General features: G+C 40.0%; 1 protein-coding gene across 2 annotated transcripts in view; it reads right to left on the bottom strand.

Moving 5' to 3' along the window:
* NELL2 (neural EGFL like 2) overlaps positions 1 to 20,039 on the bottom strand; it is a 160,870-nt gene that overhangs the window by 90,470 nt on the left and 50,361 nt on the right. For both annotated transcript variants that reach the window (XM_082011705.1, XM_082011706.1), the window contains 2 exons: positions 3,030 to 3,121; positions 198 to 300 (listed from right to left, as the gene is read on the bottom strand). In XM_082011705.1, coding sequence (XP_081867831.1) covers positions 198 to 300; positions 3,030 to 3,121 — 195 coding nt within the window. The remainder of the gene's footprint in view (positions 1 to 197; positions 301 to 3,029; positions 3,122 to 20,039) is intronic.

Consider the following 20,039-nt stretch of genomic DNA (forward strand, 5'->3'; position numbering starts at 1 on the left):
ACAGAATTTACGCTATTAGGCATTTTACAAACAATTTTCAGTTGTCATGGTGCAGGTGTTATCTATTCAGCTTCCCAAGATTTAAAGGGATTATTATGCGTAGGTGTGTCCTATTCAGAATTATAAGAAAAAAGTCTATATAACCTGTAAGAATGGAAAATTACACTGAGCTTATATATATCCAGCTATTACCTTACCTTTACAGATTTTGCAGCAACTGTGAGATAAAGGCATCTGTTGAGATTCTGGACAGTTCAAAGCTGTACAACTGTCTTTTGGAATACGCTGCATTTTGTGGTCCTGTTCAATTGAGGTAATTGATTAATATTGTGAGAGAAGAAATTAAGATAAATGATAACTTTAGTTGAGTTTTAGCATTATAACCTACAAAAAAAAAACTGCCTATGCCAAAGTCCAGGTACTTTCGAAAACCATTTGAAAGGACAATGTAGCACAAGAAAAGCATCAGGAACTCCCCTATCAGGAACTCAAACATTTTCAAGCAAGCAAAAGTGTGGCAACAGCTCTCATTCTTCTCTTGTCTTAGCTGTTAAGGAACTTGCCTCAGAAGTTCCTCTTAAAATTATGCCTGAAAGAGTAACAATTATTTCTCAAAAACTGAGGCAGCAGATTCCAGAATCAAGGGTTCTCATAATGAATACTCTAAAAGCAACTTGTTATTTATACAGCAAGTAAAATTAAATTTTAACATCTCTGATCTCAACGCTGTAGTAGTAACACTGAAGGAAACTGGCACCAATTCCCTGTTGGGAAAGAGAGGGTTTCTCAGCTGAGTTTGGATCAGGCATCTGCAAATGTCCAATGCCAAGATGGACATATCTTCAGGTGCTTAGTGCAGGTGACACACAATCACTGCAGTATGACCACATGCAATGCCTGCTTTGGCAATCCAGCTACCGCTAACCTTTAAGTTCCCTCGGGCCTAATTAAAGTGTCTTGCAGTGCTCTAGTCCTGATATGGCAAAGACAGAAAACAAGGCAAACAACAACATATTCCTCAGAGGCATCTGCATTAAAATCAGTCTAGTTAAAATGTGAACTCACTGAACTCAGGACCTTGCATTTCTGCATGCAAGAAAAGTGCCTAAAATCATGCATATGCCATTGCATGTATTATTATTATGTGTCTAGCGTTTAATTTTAAATCCTCTTTAAGCATGAAATATAAAGATGAAACATTAACACAATCAAAATCACTAGTCAAACGTTACCTTAAACTGTCTTGACAGAGAAACCAACCCTAACCTGATAATACAGTAAAGCAAACCAACCACAGATGTGTTGTACGCCAGGACAAGCAAAACCCAGCAATCCCACAAAACAAAGAAAAAAAAACCTTTAATAGAAATAATAGCAATTAGAGTAGTCTGGATTGCATTTTAACTCTTTTACAAATTCTGATTTGGAAGAGAATTTTTCATTCACTTGTTTTATAACATTCAAACAGAAAAGTGCGTGCCTATAGCAGGCACAACTGCAGCAGCCAAACAAAACAAAAAATTATGTTTAGAATTGCATGCAGACAAAAAGAAGAAATTCTGTACATTGCCCTGATAACATCATTATAAGCCTTCAAGCATGAAATTGGTACTTATGCCATTCTATTAAGTCTCTCTTGAGCTACAGTCATGTTTTATGAGAACTCTGGTAGTAATAAAACAGTGCCCACCTATGACTTCCTATCTGACCAACACAGTTTAGAGTATGTGGATTTTCTGCTCTGAATTATCATTCACTAGGCTGCTCAGCAGAAACTGTATGTACTTCGGTCCTTGAAAAAACAGCATTTGAATCAGCAAAAGTTGCTGATTCTATCAGGACTGTCAGGCAGCCCACCAGCAAACAAGTATAGTCAACAAAATACAGACTAGCACAGCCAACAGAGGCATTTTGTTCATACAGTATCGCACTTGCCAGCTGCAAGAAACACCAGGCAACATCACATAACTTTTTATGGTTGTTAATTATATCCATTGACTAATCACTGAATTCATGTCCCAGGTGTCATGTTGAAAATACGAGCTCACAGTCCTGAAAAGTGTACGACTGAACCCAAAATTATTTCTGATCAGCTTCTCCTTTCCTTTCTCAAAAGGGTTTCAAATCACCTACTCCAGGAATTAAGCTCACAAAGATTAAAATCAACAGCAGTAAGACAGCGATCCCCAGTTCTACTTTGTAAAACACACTTTTTCACAACTGTATGAAAATGTTTTGAGACTTCCAGACACTGGTCCAATAAATAGCTGCAGTGTGGCCAGAGAAGTTGCTCCCCTCTCTTCCTCCGCCCTAGAAATGTGCACTCAGGTTTGCAACTCCACCCCGCAGCGTGCAGCTCTAACTGGAGGGAATTCCTCCCCATCCCTCCCCAGGAGAGGCAACATGGGACCCACTGCAGCAGTTTGTGTAATTCTCAGCCCGCAGCTGGCCCTGGGATCCTTAAAGTGCATTTGTGCCCTGAAGAGCAACTCCGTTCATGCAGCAGGACAAGATTGACTCAGCATCAGGCATGTTCTGCTTATAAATGAAACAACCTACCCCATTTCCATCACTAGAAATACCAGACACCTGGTGTACCAGCTCTTTTCTTTTCCTTCTTTTTCACCTAGCTTTTGCCTAAGAATTATGCTGAATTCCAAATTATGCCCCATCATGTTCATTCATCTCGTGTACCTGGCACATAATTTTGAACAACAACATTGCACGTGTCAATGGAAACATAAGGTAATCTGCTGGTTTTTTATTACTGATGATGGAGATGATACTTAAGGAGGAAAGAATACAGCTTGATTGTCAAGCCGTGTAATCAAAGCTTGCAGCTATGCAAATTAAATTTATTTTCAAAATTTGATGTGGAACTCAGTAAGACAAAATAAACACAGGACCCCTTAAATGCCTTTTCTGTTGCCACTTCCTAAGGTAGAACTGTCTGTATTTCAACAGTTTCTTTCAGCGGGACCTTGATATTTCTAACATGCATTTTTTTTTTCCATCGGCAGTATTCTTACCTTGCACTCAAACAGAACACAGTCCCCTGAGTTTGAATACACAGTTTCTCTTTGTCCTTCAAAGTATGTTCTGCCTTCAAATACGCACACCGCTTCAGGAGAAAATAAAAAACAAACAAACACAGATTTGTAAAAAAGTGTTAGTACTCTACTTATAGAACTGATACATATTCTTAAAGATAATTGCATTTCAAAATGCAAAGATTGAATCAGCTGCAAGAATATTCTAAATCCACCGGTAGGAGCCTGGATATCACAAGAAAAAAAAAATTAAAAGAGAAAGAAAACCACAAAAGAACCAGAAAAGCACATGTAAGTAGATGGTGAAGGATGTTGAAGCAATATGGAGTACTGATGACTACTGAGAGGGCAGAAGAGATGTGTCTCGGGTCACGCCAAGGAAGCTATGACTGCCTGCAACACCGCTTAGGGGAGAAAAGGAAAATGGAGCTGTGAGAGCAGTGTTAGTGGCATTAATACATAATCTCCTTCTTGAAAAGGAATGTTGTATGATGGAAGGTGATCACTGAAGCCACATATTCATTTGTTATCACAGCTCTTTGATGTTTCATCACCCCACACAGGTATTTATGTAATTGTATCTTGATTATGTGGTTAGTTAGCATTACTACTGAAGTATATTAGAATATATTAATTTTATTGTACCCTAACTGACCTTCAGTGACTGTCTTTTTTTTTTTCATTTCCCCCAGCTGAAGTAGGATCAAGTCTCTGATGATCAAATGACAGAATGATCCTCCCAGGCTTGGTGTTTGTTACGCCACTACTTGGTCTGGTGCCACTCCTGCGCCCTGGCAGTGCCATGTTTCACAGCAGCGTATTGACACAGCTCATACTAGATTGCTCGCTAAAGTTCTTATTTGATATTTAAGGGTTGCATAAAATATCTTCATAGCAAACTGTCTTCCTTCTTTTTTAAATGTGTCCATTACTGCAATTACATTATGCAAAGTATAAAGGCTAAGTAATGTAACTGCTAGGTATAGAAAATCAGATGTCTGTCTTTCTTGCTTAGGACACAGTCAAGGCTCATCAAGTAAGCATAATCATGAAATAACAGGAGTAGGTTACTGCTTTCAAGTTCCAGATTACATGTTAGAAGCCTAATTTACTAATCATTCATTTAGAGATGTAAATCAATTAATCTACAATTCAATCACAGAGAGATTTATCTATTCTGTTTAAATAGACTACAGTTTGTAGGCAATTTAAAAATATCTAAAAGTACCAGAGCTTTTATTGAGTGACCTATATTACTGCTGTTATTTTCAATTCTCCTCTACTTTTTTTTTTTAACTTGTAGTTCCTTGCTTTTACAAACTTCTTATTACTTTGTCAGCATGGAAAAAGTCAGCTCTTGGAACTGATGTTGAAAAAGAAGTGATGGGCATAGTGACAAAAAAAGGTTTTTTTTCAAATTCCAAAATATGAGTTATAATATCATATAAAATATAAAGTATCTTGTGTGATATATGCCTGCACAGCACTTTCAAGAAGTAATATCACAGCACGTTGCAACATGCCAAATCCTATGAATGGCAGAGTTTGCAGTCAGACTTAATAAAAGTAGTACGGAAAAGAGCCACAGAAGAGAGTCCTGGGGCTAACAGGAGAAAGTTTGTACAACATCTACAAAGAAAGGTCACAAAGAGTCAAAAGAGCTCAATATACACATCTTTCCTCTCCCGGAAAAAACGCTCTTCTAGAAGGAAGTATGTGAAAAAAAAATCTACATAAATCTTCACTGGGGACTAGCAGATCTTGAATCCAGACAGGACAAGGCAATCATCCAGTCATACATATCACCTCCTACATATTACAGGCCATGACACTAAACTGAAATACTCATATATTAAGCCCTTTCCCTTGCCCCACACATTTCAAGCTTCAAAGAACTCCATGTGACAGGAAAAGATGAAGTATAGCAATGCCTGAGGACTACAAAATGGCAATGGACTGATAACACATCCCCATGTTTCCAACAGGCAGATTGTGCCTGTTCACAGGAAAGGCAAAAGACATCAATATCACTGTCATTCTGCATTGGAAGAAAACACTCTCCTGAAGCCAAAACACTCTTAACATATGAATAAGACCACCCAGGCATCTTCAAAAAGAGTATCCATACATGCATAGTATGGATACCATTATGGGTCAGAGTCCCCTGAATCCAGTCTCCTTATCAACGGTAACAAATCTCTGATTCTTCAAAGAAACTTAGACAACAATGTACATAGAAAAAAAACATCAAAAGAACACATCCAGCCAAGTGTGAAATCAGGACATTATTTCTTGATTCTACCAACAGCCCTCTGAAGTCTGGGCATATGAAATTATCATATTGCAGTGATGCAGTATTGCAAACGCTTGCTTTCCACAAGAAAATCAACTCTTCTCCATAAAGCCTTGAAAAAAAAAAGAAAAACTTAAAAATTCTGGGGCTCTGTGAGATCACTCTGCCCAGACAGCCCTTGCCCCTTCATACACTGAAAGATGGTTTCTCAAAGGCTAGAAAGTGGCAGCAGACTGCTTGTTTCAAGATACTTGCTTGTGTGGGTCCCAGAAATTTCAAGCAGAGATGACTTCCCCACCTCCACACCTTCATATGCCACCACAACACCAGGCTATCATGCAGCTAAGAAAATTATAACTCATTCACTGAATTCCCCTAAATAAACATTTCCAACTATTGGATTTTGCTGTGGCTTTGTCAGCAAAGTTATAAAGCCCCCAGGTATCAGGGACCTGCCTATACAGAGTGACCAAACTATGTTTAAGAAAAGAGAAAAACCAACAAACAATAAATGCCCAAACCTGTTAACCTGAACAATTTGAACACAAACCCAAGCATGTCTTCTCATGGACTGCTGCTCTTGCTGACTGTGTTCAAAAGGGACATTTCTTTGTGAAATCATCAAAATAAACTTTACCTGGATTATTTATGACCTGCTAGTTATCTCTCAAACCTGAAGGATTCCACCATACCTGGACAGCTCTTTACACTAAAAAGCAGCAAGAATTAAGGCACACTCTGAAGCTCTAAATCAGATGTTTGCGTGGCCAAGTTTTGGTAGCCAGGGGGTGCAGGGGTGGCTTCTGTGAGAAGCTGCCAGAAGCTTCACCTGTGTCCGACAGAGCCAGTGCAGCCGGCTCCAAGATGGACCCACCACTGGCCAAGGCTGAGCCCATAAGTGATGGTGGCAGCGCCTGTGGGAGAGCAGAATTAAGAAGGGGGAAATGGCAAGAGCAACTGCAGCGGGAGAGAAGATGTGAGAGGAACAGCCCTGCAGACCCCAGATCAGGGCAGCAGGAGGGGCAGGAGGGGCTCCAGGCGCTGGAGCAGAGGTTCCCCGGCAGCCCCTGGGGAAGCCCATGGGGAGGCCGGCTGTGCCCCTGCAGCCATGGAGCTCCACGGGGGAGCAGATCTCCACCCGCACCCGGGGAGGGCCCCACGCCGGAGCAGGAGGATGCCCAAAGGAGGCCGTGACCCCGTGGGAAGCCCACGCTGGAGCAGGCTCCTGGCAGGGCCTGTGGCCCCATGGGGAGAGGAGCCCAGGCTGGAGCAGGGTTGCTGGCAGGACTTGTGACCCCGCGGGGGACCCAGGCTGGAGCAGTTCGTGAAGAACTGCAGCCCGTGGGAAGGACTCATGTTGGAGAAGTTCCTGGAGGTCTGTCTCCCGTGGGAGGGACCCCACACTGGAGCAGGGGCAGAGGGTGAGGAGTCCTCCCTCTGAGGAGGAAGGAGCGGCAGAGACAGCGTGTGATGAACTGACCACAACCCCCATTCCCCGACCCCCTGCTCCGCTCGGGGGGAGGAGGGAGAGAAATCGGGAGTGAAGCTGAGCCTGGGAAGAAGGGAGGGGTGGGGGGAAGGTGTTTTAAGATTTGGGTTTTATTTTCTCATTATGTTACTCTGATTTGATTGGTAATAAATTATTTTTTTTCCCCAAGTGGAGTCTGTTTTGCCTGTGACTGTAATTCTGAGTGATCTCTCCCTGTCCTTATCTTGACCCAGGAGCCTTTTGTTATATTTTCTCTCCCCTGTGCAGCGGAGGAGGGGAGTGATAGAGCTGCTTTGGCGGGCACATGGCATCCAGCCAGGGTCAGCCCACCACATCAGAGCACTGTTACTAGATTTTTCTCTTCTCACCTGTGCTAAATTCACCAAATGAGCCTACAAAAAACACATGGGCACTTCATTTACACCTGTACCACTGCATCCATGTTTATTTAACAAGGCAGATACCAGTGGGTTTAATGATGGTCTAAGTTTGCCAGTGCACTGTCTTTTCTTCTCCAATCCTCCCATAAATGCTTGTCTTCTCCTGTTCTCTTGCCAGCCCGCTCTTCTTCCACTGCCTACAGAGGACAGACAGACAGCAAAGGGCAGATTTTCGTCAAGCTATCTGAAGGCTTCTAAAAGCTTTACACTAAGGTTGTCTGGTTAGGTGAGCATTGAGCATGCTTGCAAAGATTTCTAGTAAGACAAAGCTTTCTTCTGCCCTACTTTCCTCCTAAGACAGCAGGACCCGTGTCCCAGGCAGTGTGGAACAGAACATTTCTCCTGCCTCCTGCCAGCAACTGTCACAGCCAGTACACATCCCATGATGGCAGAGTGTCATGTCTTTATTTTCCTTCAGAGATAAAGATATTTCAACAACATGAACATCTGGACTAGAACCGTGTAATTGGAAAGTCCAGCAAAGATTTAATTTCTGCTTGGCTAGATGCTTCCCAGGATACTGTGATTAGTTTGTGATTGGTATTTCTCTGGGGAAACATATCATCTTTCATCTCCCTAAGTCCTTTCATTCGACAGACTGAGTCACAGTCAAGAAATTACCTGACGATTAGTTGTTCCAGAACTTGATAGCTATTGCCTGTGTAGGGTCTCATCTACAGCTGAATTACATCAACCATTTCCTCTTGCCGTCAAACTTCCATATGCCCCCTGGTACCTAAACCAACTTACATTATTCAAAGTGTGGTTTTCTAGGAAGATGAAACAGCAAGTCTACAAAATCTGCTAGGAAGTTTAACTATTCTTGATATATTTGTATACAGAAGGTGATCAAATATTACATCAATAGGCATCAGTACAGGGTCTAAAAAAATAATAACAACATCTGCCTATATCGCCACCGCTAATTTATGCAGGTGTAGTGATAATACAACTACTCCCTGTAGTACCGTTTAACACATTGCAATAACATGGCATCTTCTCCATATTCATTCAGCAAAGCAGCACACTGGCTGTTGTGTTCACTCAGTGAATGTCGAACCATCACTCTCTTTCACAACTCTTTTTTTTCTTCCCACTGGCCTCCAAATGACACTTTCCTTACGCATTTCTTAAAATGTCCATGCAAAATCCGTGACCCAGCTAACTCCTGCCTTCCATTCACTGAGTTCACAGGATGTCATTTAGTACATTTTCTCACATCTTTATTTATCACCTTCACTATCTAGATTGCGTATACCTTCCTCTGAGGAATGCATATAACACTTCCCCATGGCATCTAAGGTGATTGTGATTCAGACTTATCACCGAGTGAAAGCAGAAAGTTTATGACATTGATGAACTCCTCAAACCACTTTATTTTTTGGCTTATAACTGCCCAATGAGTGGCAGATGTGACTCAAAGTTTTGTGAAATTTGTCAGTAATTATGAATGCATCTTTAAATCTATGTTGCTGCGTTCTTTGTTCACATATGTTGGTTTGTAGTGGGGGAAAAACCACCCAAAACCAGCATACAAAAAAAACCCTGTCTTGTTCATTTAATTTTCCAACCTCCTCCTCCTCGGAATCTCCTTGATTACATTTTCCAGTGTTCAGAGATCAAGGCTTCGGCATTGTGTAAGTCCCATTAATCCTACTTTGCAAGCTTACATAGTGCAAAACCTCTGTGTGGCTTTATCCTTAGAAATACACACAGAGATAATGGTCACCTTTCATTAATTTCTCACTCTCGACTGCCACGCCATTACTAGGCACTGCTCTCACCTCTTTCTCATTTACCTTCACACTGATTCAGGCGTTATTTCTTCTTTGCTCATTTGTGGCAAGCACAAGTTCCTCTGCTACAGTCAGTGAGACTGGAGACTTGCTTCATTTCATGCCGCCTCCCTCAACAATTCAAAATTATTCCAGATTTCAAAATGGAAAATATATTGATAATTTTTCCAGTCAATCACTGCTGAAAAGCTGCATGTATATGCTTCAGCTTCCTCAGCTGAAAAAAGAAAATCTGATTTGAAATTTCCTAATGATAAGGAATCAATTACTATTTGTATCTTATTTCTTGTTCACCAAAAAACCTAAATGTCTCTATTACATGGAAAACACATAGTCGTTGTTCTACAGTACTTTTATGATCCTTTAAGACTATCTGTGGTGTGAGCCACTTCCAACAACACTAACAGGCTGTTTAGCCATATTGGCAAAGAGTCGATCTAAAATTATAAATTCTTTCACCTATTTCTCATGTTTCCTATATTTCCATCAACTACTATGGGGAAATGATGTAATTCATCAATCCCATGTGCTCTTGCTGGGAAGTATTCTGTAGAATTCATCTGAGCCCTAGAATGAGTGCTCCTTGAGGCATCCTTAAAGACTGAAAAAGCAATCTGAACAATGAAAAAGCACATCAAAATGTGACTAAAAACTCTATTGACAGCAGTTCAGCTGAGGCAATATACCTGACAGATGAAGTAAAACTTTTGAAGTAGGCTGCAGGACATGGAGTCTGGGAAAGAGTTCGTAACCGATCAAAGCCAGTGGACACCACATAGCACAAAGTGAGGGTTTGGCTGTCTCCAGTTAAGCAAAGATACAATCCGAACAATGTGGCTGATATCAGCTTCTCTTAAAAATGGCATTATTGTTACCCACATTGCAACTTCAGCTTGGTTAACTATTGCAGCCAAAATATTTCTACTGACAGACATGCACGACTTTGGTTTCAGAGCAATGGACCATATTATGCTTTCAAACAGAACTGGAATATTTTGGACTCTAAACATACATTTTTGGAAACTTGGGCATGACTAATGCAATCAAAATACTGATCCATTTTATGCCAAATTAACTATGTTGGCCATCTGACACTCAAACAACTTTTACAGCAAAATATCAAACAATAAAATCAAATGCCATGACAAAAGCCCTAAAGGGTGTCAAGAGAAGAAATTAAGGTTAATATCAATTATATGACCACTGTATTATAATTATATTAAAGGTTTATAAATAGCACAACAGTCTGCAAGACCAAAAGAACTCCAATGCCAACATTACACGCACGCTTAATCCTCATAAAAGTGGGATTAGACATTATCTGATGGACTCCTTAGGTAAACTATTTGCAATAGTAGTGACATACCTGTATCTTAGTGAAGGTGCAAATAGATATTTTATCAATATGACAGCTACTAATGGCAGGGAAATTTCTGCTTTAATTCTACTTTCTCTCAGCTGGACTGCTGGGCTAACTGTAAAAGGTGCTTTTCTGAAAACTTTGTCCAGAGAAAAGTGGTGTGCCCTGTAGAAAAATAAATAGACACCTCCCTAAAATACCTTACACTTCATTACATGCTTAAACTTGCACATAGGCCCATCAGAAAGCTTCAGGTCACAGGGATCCACATACAAGATTAAATCAGATGAATTGATTAGGATTAAGTGTTGGGAATTTCTGAAAGTAATGAAGAACTGCTAAAGACCTGCACACTTTTGAGTCACTATTTTAAATCTATGACAGGTAAACAGTTATCAGTCATCAGCATTAATTTACTACATAAAAAGCAGGTTGCGTTCTCCAGTGCGATGTCGTAAGTTAAGACCACCCATGGGCATGACAAGGGAGGATACCTACTCCTGCAACAGCCCTTACACACGGTAACTGTTTCTCTGCTCCACGGAGACTTGAAACAGGGGAAGGTGGGGGAGAGGGAGAAATAAAGCATTTGGGATATTACCCCCATTTTTTCCCAGACTTGCCATGAAAAAATAGCGTGCACCAATTATGCATAAGTTTCAAAGACACATCTTTGCACATGACTAGTGAGATGGTTGCTTTCTGCAGCCTTGTGGACACAGATCATATTCAGTAAAAGACAGGTACCTCTGAATGGCAGGACCTTCAGAGATTTTGGCAGTGTTTCATTTGACAGCTGTAAAAAACATCCTATGAAAACAGCAAAAGTGCTCAGTTTACCACAAAATAGCAAACCTGGCATTTATTTTGGGCAAAAATAACTTGGAAGCAACGTTTCCATGCTCCCAAGCCATAAAGGTTCCAAACAGCTTCTGCTCCAAAAATCTGCCACATTATTTAAGCACCCACAGACTACACTCATACCTGAGCGACTATCAGGGACCCTGCTGATGCTCCCATTCTCAAACAGTCTCTCCTTGGCCCACTACAATTTCCACAGACGCTTTAGCTAGAAATTCTGCACCGTGCCTTTGCCACACGGGCCTCCCTGGCGAAGGCATGACTTCTTGTGACCTGGCATCGTGTAGCTCCATTTCACTCTATTTACTTTCCTCCCAAATCCAAGTGCTTTCACTTCCTCTACCGGTGACAGCCCCACGTTAACTTGGACATTACAGTAAATGATCACGCATGCCTTATCTGCAAAATGGCACAGGCCAGTCTAATGTGTTCGGACCTTCCCAGGAGTGGATTAGTGCACAGATGGAGCACCACATCCAAAGCTCTTGTTAGACCTCGGTTCTTCCAAAGCACCCGCACCTAGGTCCGTACAGGAACTGAACAGGATTTCATGCTCCCAACATTTCCACCACCATTTTCGTTCCTGTATAATGAATCTGCCATCCTCCCGTCCCTCCTCTGAGACCCATCAACTTCAGCTGGAATGATAGGATTAGTTGGCATAATCACAAACACTCCAGAGAACTGTACTTAATGTTCTTAAGCTAAGGCCCTAGCATTAGTTCAGCAAAAGATTTTAACACAGACAGCAAGATAAACACATTTTTTGAAATCTTGATTAAAGTCAGTTATGCAAATTGGGTTTCCAAATTTGTTATATACTTAGTTTCAACATTCATAATCAAATAGCATATAATCAAAAAATAATCTAAAAAAATCAGGTGCTACCAATAGAGTTGGAAATTTTCAAAAGACAACTTTAAATAGAAACCGATGTACACCTAACATCACACGCGTTTCTCAGGGCTGCCAGAAGTTACTGTTATCCATTGTGCATTCCGAAGCAATACAGTACTTCACATCTAAGGTCAGTTCAGGATTTGAAATAATTAAAAATGTAGAAGTAGCTGGTGCAGATGTTCACAGATTCTGCTTTGTCATAGCTAATTTCTCCAGAGTGCATCTGTTGATGCTCAAACTCAGCCACAGAAAACCAGTAAGCTGGAGTTCATGGCAACTGTTAATGGGACTATTCCTTTTTTGTTTGGGAACTACATCAATGGGTCACTGATAATACAAAGAAAAAGTTATATATTATATCTATGTTAACATTCCTATTGTCTTCAGAGGGACCTTTCCAGACATCAGACTCAGAATTCGCGTGCTTGTGCAACCAGGTGTGTTTGTCTATATGGGGCTCTAATTTATGCCAGTCTCTAGGAGACCTGCAATACTTTCATCTTACTGATGTGTCAGCCAACTCATTTTTCCTTTGTCTACCACTACCTTTGTGTGGAAACCAAGAATCATAAAGTTCAGCTAAAAAAAAAAAATTGACCTGTGATCACATTGCCTGTGATCACATCACCTCAATACATGGGGAATACTTCAGTACTTCCATGATAAATGTGAGGAGAAAATAACCACAATGCTAGAAATGTGCTTTGAAAACATAAGATAACTTTATTACAATACTGAACTATATTGAAAAGTCAAATTAGTTTCTCCTTCTCCCTCCCTCTAAATTTTCTTGTTCCAAGAGCTAAAACAACGGGAGAAAATATCTTGAGAGAAAGAAAAAAGAAAAATATTGCCCTCAAATCTTGAATATCAGTAACTCAGTACATGCATTTCCTGCAGGACACAATCCTGATTATGAAAACAAGGCATAGCCCACAGTGCCAACAGCTCCAGGTGGGAGCTCATGAACATCTAGCCAGAAGTGCAGAGACACACCTGAGAGAGACGCCTGCCAGGAACATGACTCATTTATTTTAGTGTTCCCTTACTCTCCCCACATCTTTGTCTCATAATATCCAGTGTCTTCTCTTGCACTTAAATTGTCAAATCCCGCAGAATGGAGGACTGCCTTTTGTGTGTACAGTAACTAGACTGCTGGCTCTTCATAACAGCAAGATTTTAGAGGTGCCTTAATACAAATCAATAGTGGTAACAAGTGCAGCTACTTAAATAAATTTGCTCACCGCATCTACCTACTTCCAAGTCACCCATGGTCTGCTAAGAACTGCATTCCTAGAGACACCATCCAGTTTGTTTTGCAAACAAACATCCAGTTTCCCTTCAAGCTTTCTGCAGGGAAAAAAATGCAAAGGGCTGTCATTCTCCAGGGGAGACAGTTTCTTCTCTTCCACAAAATATTTTAACAACTACCTTAGGATTTTATTTAACAGACTTTGGTATTTGTCCACATATGTTTAGAAGAGGCTAGACTTTAAAACATGGAGTTTTATTAGAAAGAATGAAGGACAGGGCTCTTGCTGTCCATGAACAATTGTCAGCAAAAAAGAAGAACAATTGGGACTTGCTTTAAACATTACTGGTAAATAGCTTCCTAGATGATTGAAGACTGTTGCAAAGTACATACAGAGTAGTTTTCAGAGTACCACAGAAGCCAAGGTGAGGATTTTTAATCTGTTTGCCCACACTGTAGGAATCAATCTGTCACTTCCATTGAGTTTTCACAGGACTCAAGATGTCACACTGGAAACAGGAGCACAGGTGCAAATGTGTGAATCAAGACGGTTGAACTGATGCATGAAAATGAGGGTGTGATTCCTTTACTTATTTGCCTAGTTTAATTTTCTATTTTTTAAAATGTATTCACTTGTTCTTACGTTTCTTCATAGCAACTCAGCAACAAAATACTGCAAAATTAGTAAAATGAAAAATTTGTGAGTAGGTCCTTAAACCATACTACCAACTCTATACATACAGAGCCACAGAAGACCATGGACAAGATTTAAGCATTCTGAAGTCATATTCTACTACTGTTACAAAGCCTGACTCAGAACTTCATAGCAACCATAGGCAAGATTGTTATCTCTTCTATGCTATACTCGGATTTGATTTCTCATTTAGGTGCCTTGAGGATCTAACAAAGGTTCTGATGGAAACATCTACAAAATAAACTCCCTCTCCACAAGCTTGTAAAATGTGCCTAGAGAGTATGCTGCTCTTTGGTGAATATGAATATAACCTGAAGAAACATTTTAAGGAAATAATACCTGAATTTATATCTCTCTGTCAAAGTAATAGTGCTATAGGGAGAATCATGCCAGTTCGTCTTCCCTACCTTCAAAGTATCTGAAGCACTCCCTTTCCCTCACTAGAAATAACAGGTATGTGCCTATTTTCCAGATGAGTTAAGCATATTTTCTTTCTTTGCTTTCAGGACAGGGGGAAACAAATCTGATAATTGAAACCAGGAATTCTCTGCCCCAATTTATTACGTCAAACAATGGCATCATTGTAATACCATTCTAACACTACTATATGTAAGTATATAGTGGCCATCAGAAATAAGCAAGATAAAAAAGCTCTTCTTCACCATAATAGCTTATGACAATGCAAAACAACAAACCTAACAATATCTTCAAATTTTATTCACCTGTTAGGGAAAAAAATCTAGATGTTAAATAATTTTAAGGGATTTTAACCAAATGTAATAAATTATAAAAAAATTATATCTGGGAAACCAGTCAAAATTATACTTGAAAAAAGTCTACATAAACTTTTTCCAAGAGCAAGCAGGGGAGTATCAGAATTTTCATTTCCAAGCAGAAAGTTACAGAAATAATTTCAACAAGTAGCAGGAAAAAAATACTAGTCAGCTACCCTGTACAGGAAGGCTTAAGATGGTTAACTACCCTCCCAAAGAAATGAACAAAGCTTTCTTCTTAGTGGAAACTGGTAACAAATAACACACCACCACCACCACCCCAAAAAAAGCAGAAATTAGTAAAAACACTCTCTATATTGGCAAAGATGCAGAACAGTGATACAAAAACATGAGAATCACTGTAGATACAGTACTGTGCCCAGCACAGTGAAGAAAGCAAATAGCAGAAAATCTTCAGATAAAGGGGACTGCAATGACTGTTTTGAAAGGAACAGATGAGGAGAGTGTGAGAAAGGACTGTTACACCACATTTGCTGAGATTTCAATTTTAAAGTTGTGTCTTGCATGGGACAAAATGGCCATTAGTTGAAGCTGAATATATTTTATGAACTGACAGATATAGAAACAGCCATCAGTAACAGCCTGGAGGTCTGTACACCACACTTCAGATATCTGCAAGTGATAGCTAAGAGAAGCAAACCAAGCAGTAGAAGGCTTTATTCACTACATGCTTCCACTGAAGAAATTTCCAACTTCTGCAGTCCAAAAGACTGAAAGCTACTGGTTTAAATCATTATCTTTTAAAAAAAAAAGAATACCGGATAACAGTATACATCATTTTATATTAATCTCACTGAATCAACTTCACTCATATTTTACCATCCCTTCTTTAGACTACCAGGGAAATAAGATCACATTATTGACTGTCCTGTGGTGGGGTTTTTTCAGTATTTATTTACTGAGTTTCAGCCTTCACAATCTTCCATTTTTTTCATTTCACATGACATAGGCACTGTCAGAAAACTGTATGCATGCCTTCTTTTACACTCCTAGCAGTCTCTTCCCTAGGCCAACTTTCCACCCAGATGACCCTTGTCAATGTGGCAACCCTGTTATGAATACGAGTGTCAGGTGCAAACTGGTCTTTGCAAAACTGTGAAGGTCTCAACAAGCCATGAATCTCTTGGTTGGTTGGTTGAGTTTTGGTATTTTGCTCTGTTCAGCTCAGTGAAGTGCTCTCTGCCTCCAACTTGTTACTTTTCTGTGACCCTGTCTAAAACCTGCCATTTTGGTGTTTTTAGCTAAACCCAAATTCTGCTCTTTTCAGAACACATGCCCATTAAAGATCATTGTTACAGGTATACAGAAATTTGCAAAATCTACAGAGGAAAAGCTCCAGGCAGAAACTAGAACACCAGCTACAAGCTGCTGATTTGGCAATGTGTTCCTGGATATGTGACTAAAAAATGAAACGAGAAAAAATCCAAAACAAAACAAAAATCACAATGCAATGATGCAGGCACAGAATGACATTAGCACATCAGTGGTGAGAACAAACATATTGAAATCAACGCATAGCCATGTGAACACCAACATATTGTAGGTGATTTTTGTAATTATAAATAGAACATTTTTTTTAATGATTATTATTTTATTACCAGCTACTAAGCATTACTAAAGTCAGGACAGTAACTTGTTACAGACTGGAACACTGCCAATCTGTCCACTCCCAGATGTCTGAAAGACAAAATATTCGTATCTAATACATGTTAATGTTTTATTTGCACTGGCAATAAAATAAAATAAAATAAAATAAAATAAAATAAAATAAAATAAAATAATTTTTTATTTTAAAATAAAATTTTTATTTTTTATAAAATAAAATAAAATAAAATAAAATAAAATATAAAATAATAGTATGTTTATCGCAGTTTAGCCCCAGCCGCCAACTAAGCACCACGCAGCCACTCGCTCACTCCCCTCTTCCCCAGTGGGACAGGGGAGAGAACTGGGAAGAAACTCGTGGGTTGAGATAAAACAGTTTAATAGGACAGCAAGAGAGAAGGAAACAACAACAATAACAACAATAATAATACCAACAAAGGAATGTACAAGAACAAGTGATGCCCAATACAGCAATTGCTCACCACCCGGCGATCGACAGCCCGTCCCCGAGCAGTGATTCCCCACCCCCGGCCAACTCCAGTTTACGTACTGGGCATGACGTCGTATGGCAGGGAATATCTCTTTGGCCAGTCTGGGTCAGCTGTCCTGGCTGTGCCCCCTCCCAGCTCCCCGGGCACCCCCAGCCTGCTCGCTGGCAGGCCAGCACAAGAAGCTGGACTGTCCTTGACTGCTCAGCAACAACCCAAAACATCAGCACATTATCAACAGTTTCTCATCCCAAATCTAAAACACAGTCTCACACTAGCTTCTGTGAAGAAAACCAGCTCTATCCTGGCTGAAACCAGGTCAACGTTGCAGGTATTTTATATTTTTTTAACTCTGTGGTAGGAACATAATGAAAAAGGAATGGAAAAGAACAGGTTCTTTTCCAAGACAGCCTTGACAAAATAGGTTATAAGAAGAGCAGGGAAGAGCAAAGCATGGCCTACAGCAAAATTTCCTATGCAAAAAATATTTTTAATTCTCTATAGATAAAATTATCAGTATTGTGTTTCAAATTTCTTCTTTAGTGCAGACTGCTATACACACAGGGTAATGTAATTTAATGAATAAGGATTTTCTTAAGCATACTTTATTTTATAATGCATTCCTCAGGCACACAGTAAGACTAAAATGGTATGACTTTACCATTAACTGGCATTCTTCTCATATACTGATATATTACCTCCAGATCTAGAGTCTTCCAGTGGAGTTCCATAATGCATGGGGCCCAGAATAGCTGAACAGCCACTCGCTTAGGAGGGAGCCCCACATTGACGGGTGAAAAGTCTGACTGAGGCACAGTGCACCGACTCCCCCAGTCCTCCTCTGCTAACGTGGAACAACAAAATTCAAAGGACATGGGGAAGGAGAAAAGGAAACATAGGAGCAAAATATTCTGAGAAGTACAATTACTGTAAGCTGTGTTTTAATCTACACAGAACCACAGACGTACGAGGGGTGAGTTTCCTGCTCATAAGGGAACTGTGAGTGAACACACTCAGAGTTTCCCTTCTGATGGAGGTATGCTGCCCAGCTCACAAAGAACAAAGGTCATTAAAGACTATGAGCTCTGCACCAAAAAGCCCCTGATGATTCTGCCATTGGATATATAACAGATATAAACAAATTATACTGCTATGGTAGAAGAGCAGTTTGAAAATTTCTATAGCTTTACCATGGAAAATTTAGCAGAGACTGAGCAGCTAGGGTCAAGGGTGAGACTGGCCCTGCCTACCAAAGCCAAGGTGAGTCTTTCCACTGTCTTCAGCTGGCTTTGAGTTCAGCACATGAAAGGCCCCGAAACATTCTTAAAGTGCCTCAGTGCTCAGCTTCCTGAGATGTTGCACTTCCCAGAGAAGAGAAGACTCTGAGGAGATCTTCCCAACACGTGCAAATGTTTGACGGAAGAGAATGAAGAAGAAGGAGCCAGACTGTTCTTAGTGGTGCCCAGTGACGGGACAAGAGGAAATGGGCATGAATTAAAGCACATGAAAATTCTTTGGACACAAGAAAGTACTTTTTTACTATGAGGGTGACCGAGCACTGGCACAGGTGCCCAGAGATGTTGTGGAGTCTCCATCTGTGTAAGTATTCAAAAGCCATCTGGACATGGTCCTGGGCAACCTGCTCTAGGTGGCCCTGCTTGAGCTGGGGGGTGGACCAGATGACTTCCAGAGGTCCTTTCCCACCTCAACGATTCTGTGAGACTCTGAGATTATAGGACCTATGCTGGATTCACAAATGATACATCAATTATGCTTTTCCACTATAGCTTTGTAAATCTAAAATAGCTCCACTGATTTTATTGACCTACATGAGTTCAAGGATACATTTTTTTCCTTTCAAAAATATTTCTTCAGAAAAACTACTTGTGTCCTATTTCTAAATTAATATAGATACTGCCTTTCTTTTGAAGACACAGAGTTGATGAAGTAATAAAATGGGCAGTAAAGGACAGTGTAATCCATCTCAGTAGTACAAATGTGTATATAATGCTTTTTATCTGTCATTACAGTGTGATACTATCACTGTATATGAGTCAAAAGCCTGAGAAATAAGGTTGATGTGAATCGTTTCAGCACAGAAAATCCAGAAAGCAGAAGCTGAACGGACACTGTTCTGCTAAATGCAAAGTAACATTCAGAAGTTCTGCATGCTGACTACAGGAGGTTATAAAAAATAACATGGCTCTAGGAAATAATCCAGTGCTGGCTATATTCCAGATAACTTTTAGTACTATTCTGAAGTAGGTTAATTTATCTCATTTTTCACATTAAAAAAAATCTCTAAATAACAGAATAACAAATAACAGCACAGGTTTAAGTCCATAACACTTCAATCCATCTGGATAAATGATGAATTTCAGAGGAAGCTTAATCAGTATTCCCTAAGTTTCTAGGTAAAAATTTTGCACTCTTGCTGATGGTCAATTGCTGTGCAAATGACAAGCAGACGGGCTTTTACAACTCCTTCTCTCTGCGTCAGTAGGCTACAAGTGCTGGAGGTTGCAGAAGACTGTGTAGTTTTGGGGAAAAAATCAATGCATCACAAAGAGCAAGAGGGGAAATCCCCTCAATTTTAAATATAAAATGAAAAGTTTCTGTAAGTTAGCAGCACAGGTCACTGCATCAGAAACCCATGCACATTATAAGAGCTACCATGTCCGTATTTGTGTTTTAGTTTTTTCATTCAAAAATCCTTTAGGAGTTATATAACCCCTTTATACACTTTCTCTCCACACCTGTTAGCAAAAGAAGTGTGAACTGATCCAATACAGCCCGATGCTTCTCACAGTTGCTTAAAATACTTGTTAGAGTGCAGATTTGGTTACAATGCATGAGAAAACCATCAAATGTCCTGTTTCAGAAAAAAAAAAGATGAGTGCATGGAAAAATCACAGCCTGCAGATTTGGACATAATGGGTCAGACTTTAACCTCCACTGAAATCTGTTGGGACAGATTTAAATAGTTTGGGATTAGGTCTATAAGTATCTGCAATGTC

This window comes from Phaethon aethereus, assembly GCF_964289735.1.
Source record: "Phaethon aethereus genome assembly, chromosome: 1".
Classification (NCBI taxonomy): domain Eukaryota; kingdom Metazoa; phylum Chordata; class Aves; order Phaethontiformes; family Phaethontidae; genus Phaethon; species Phaethon aethereus.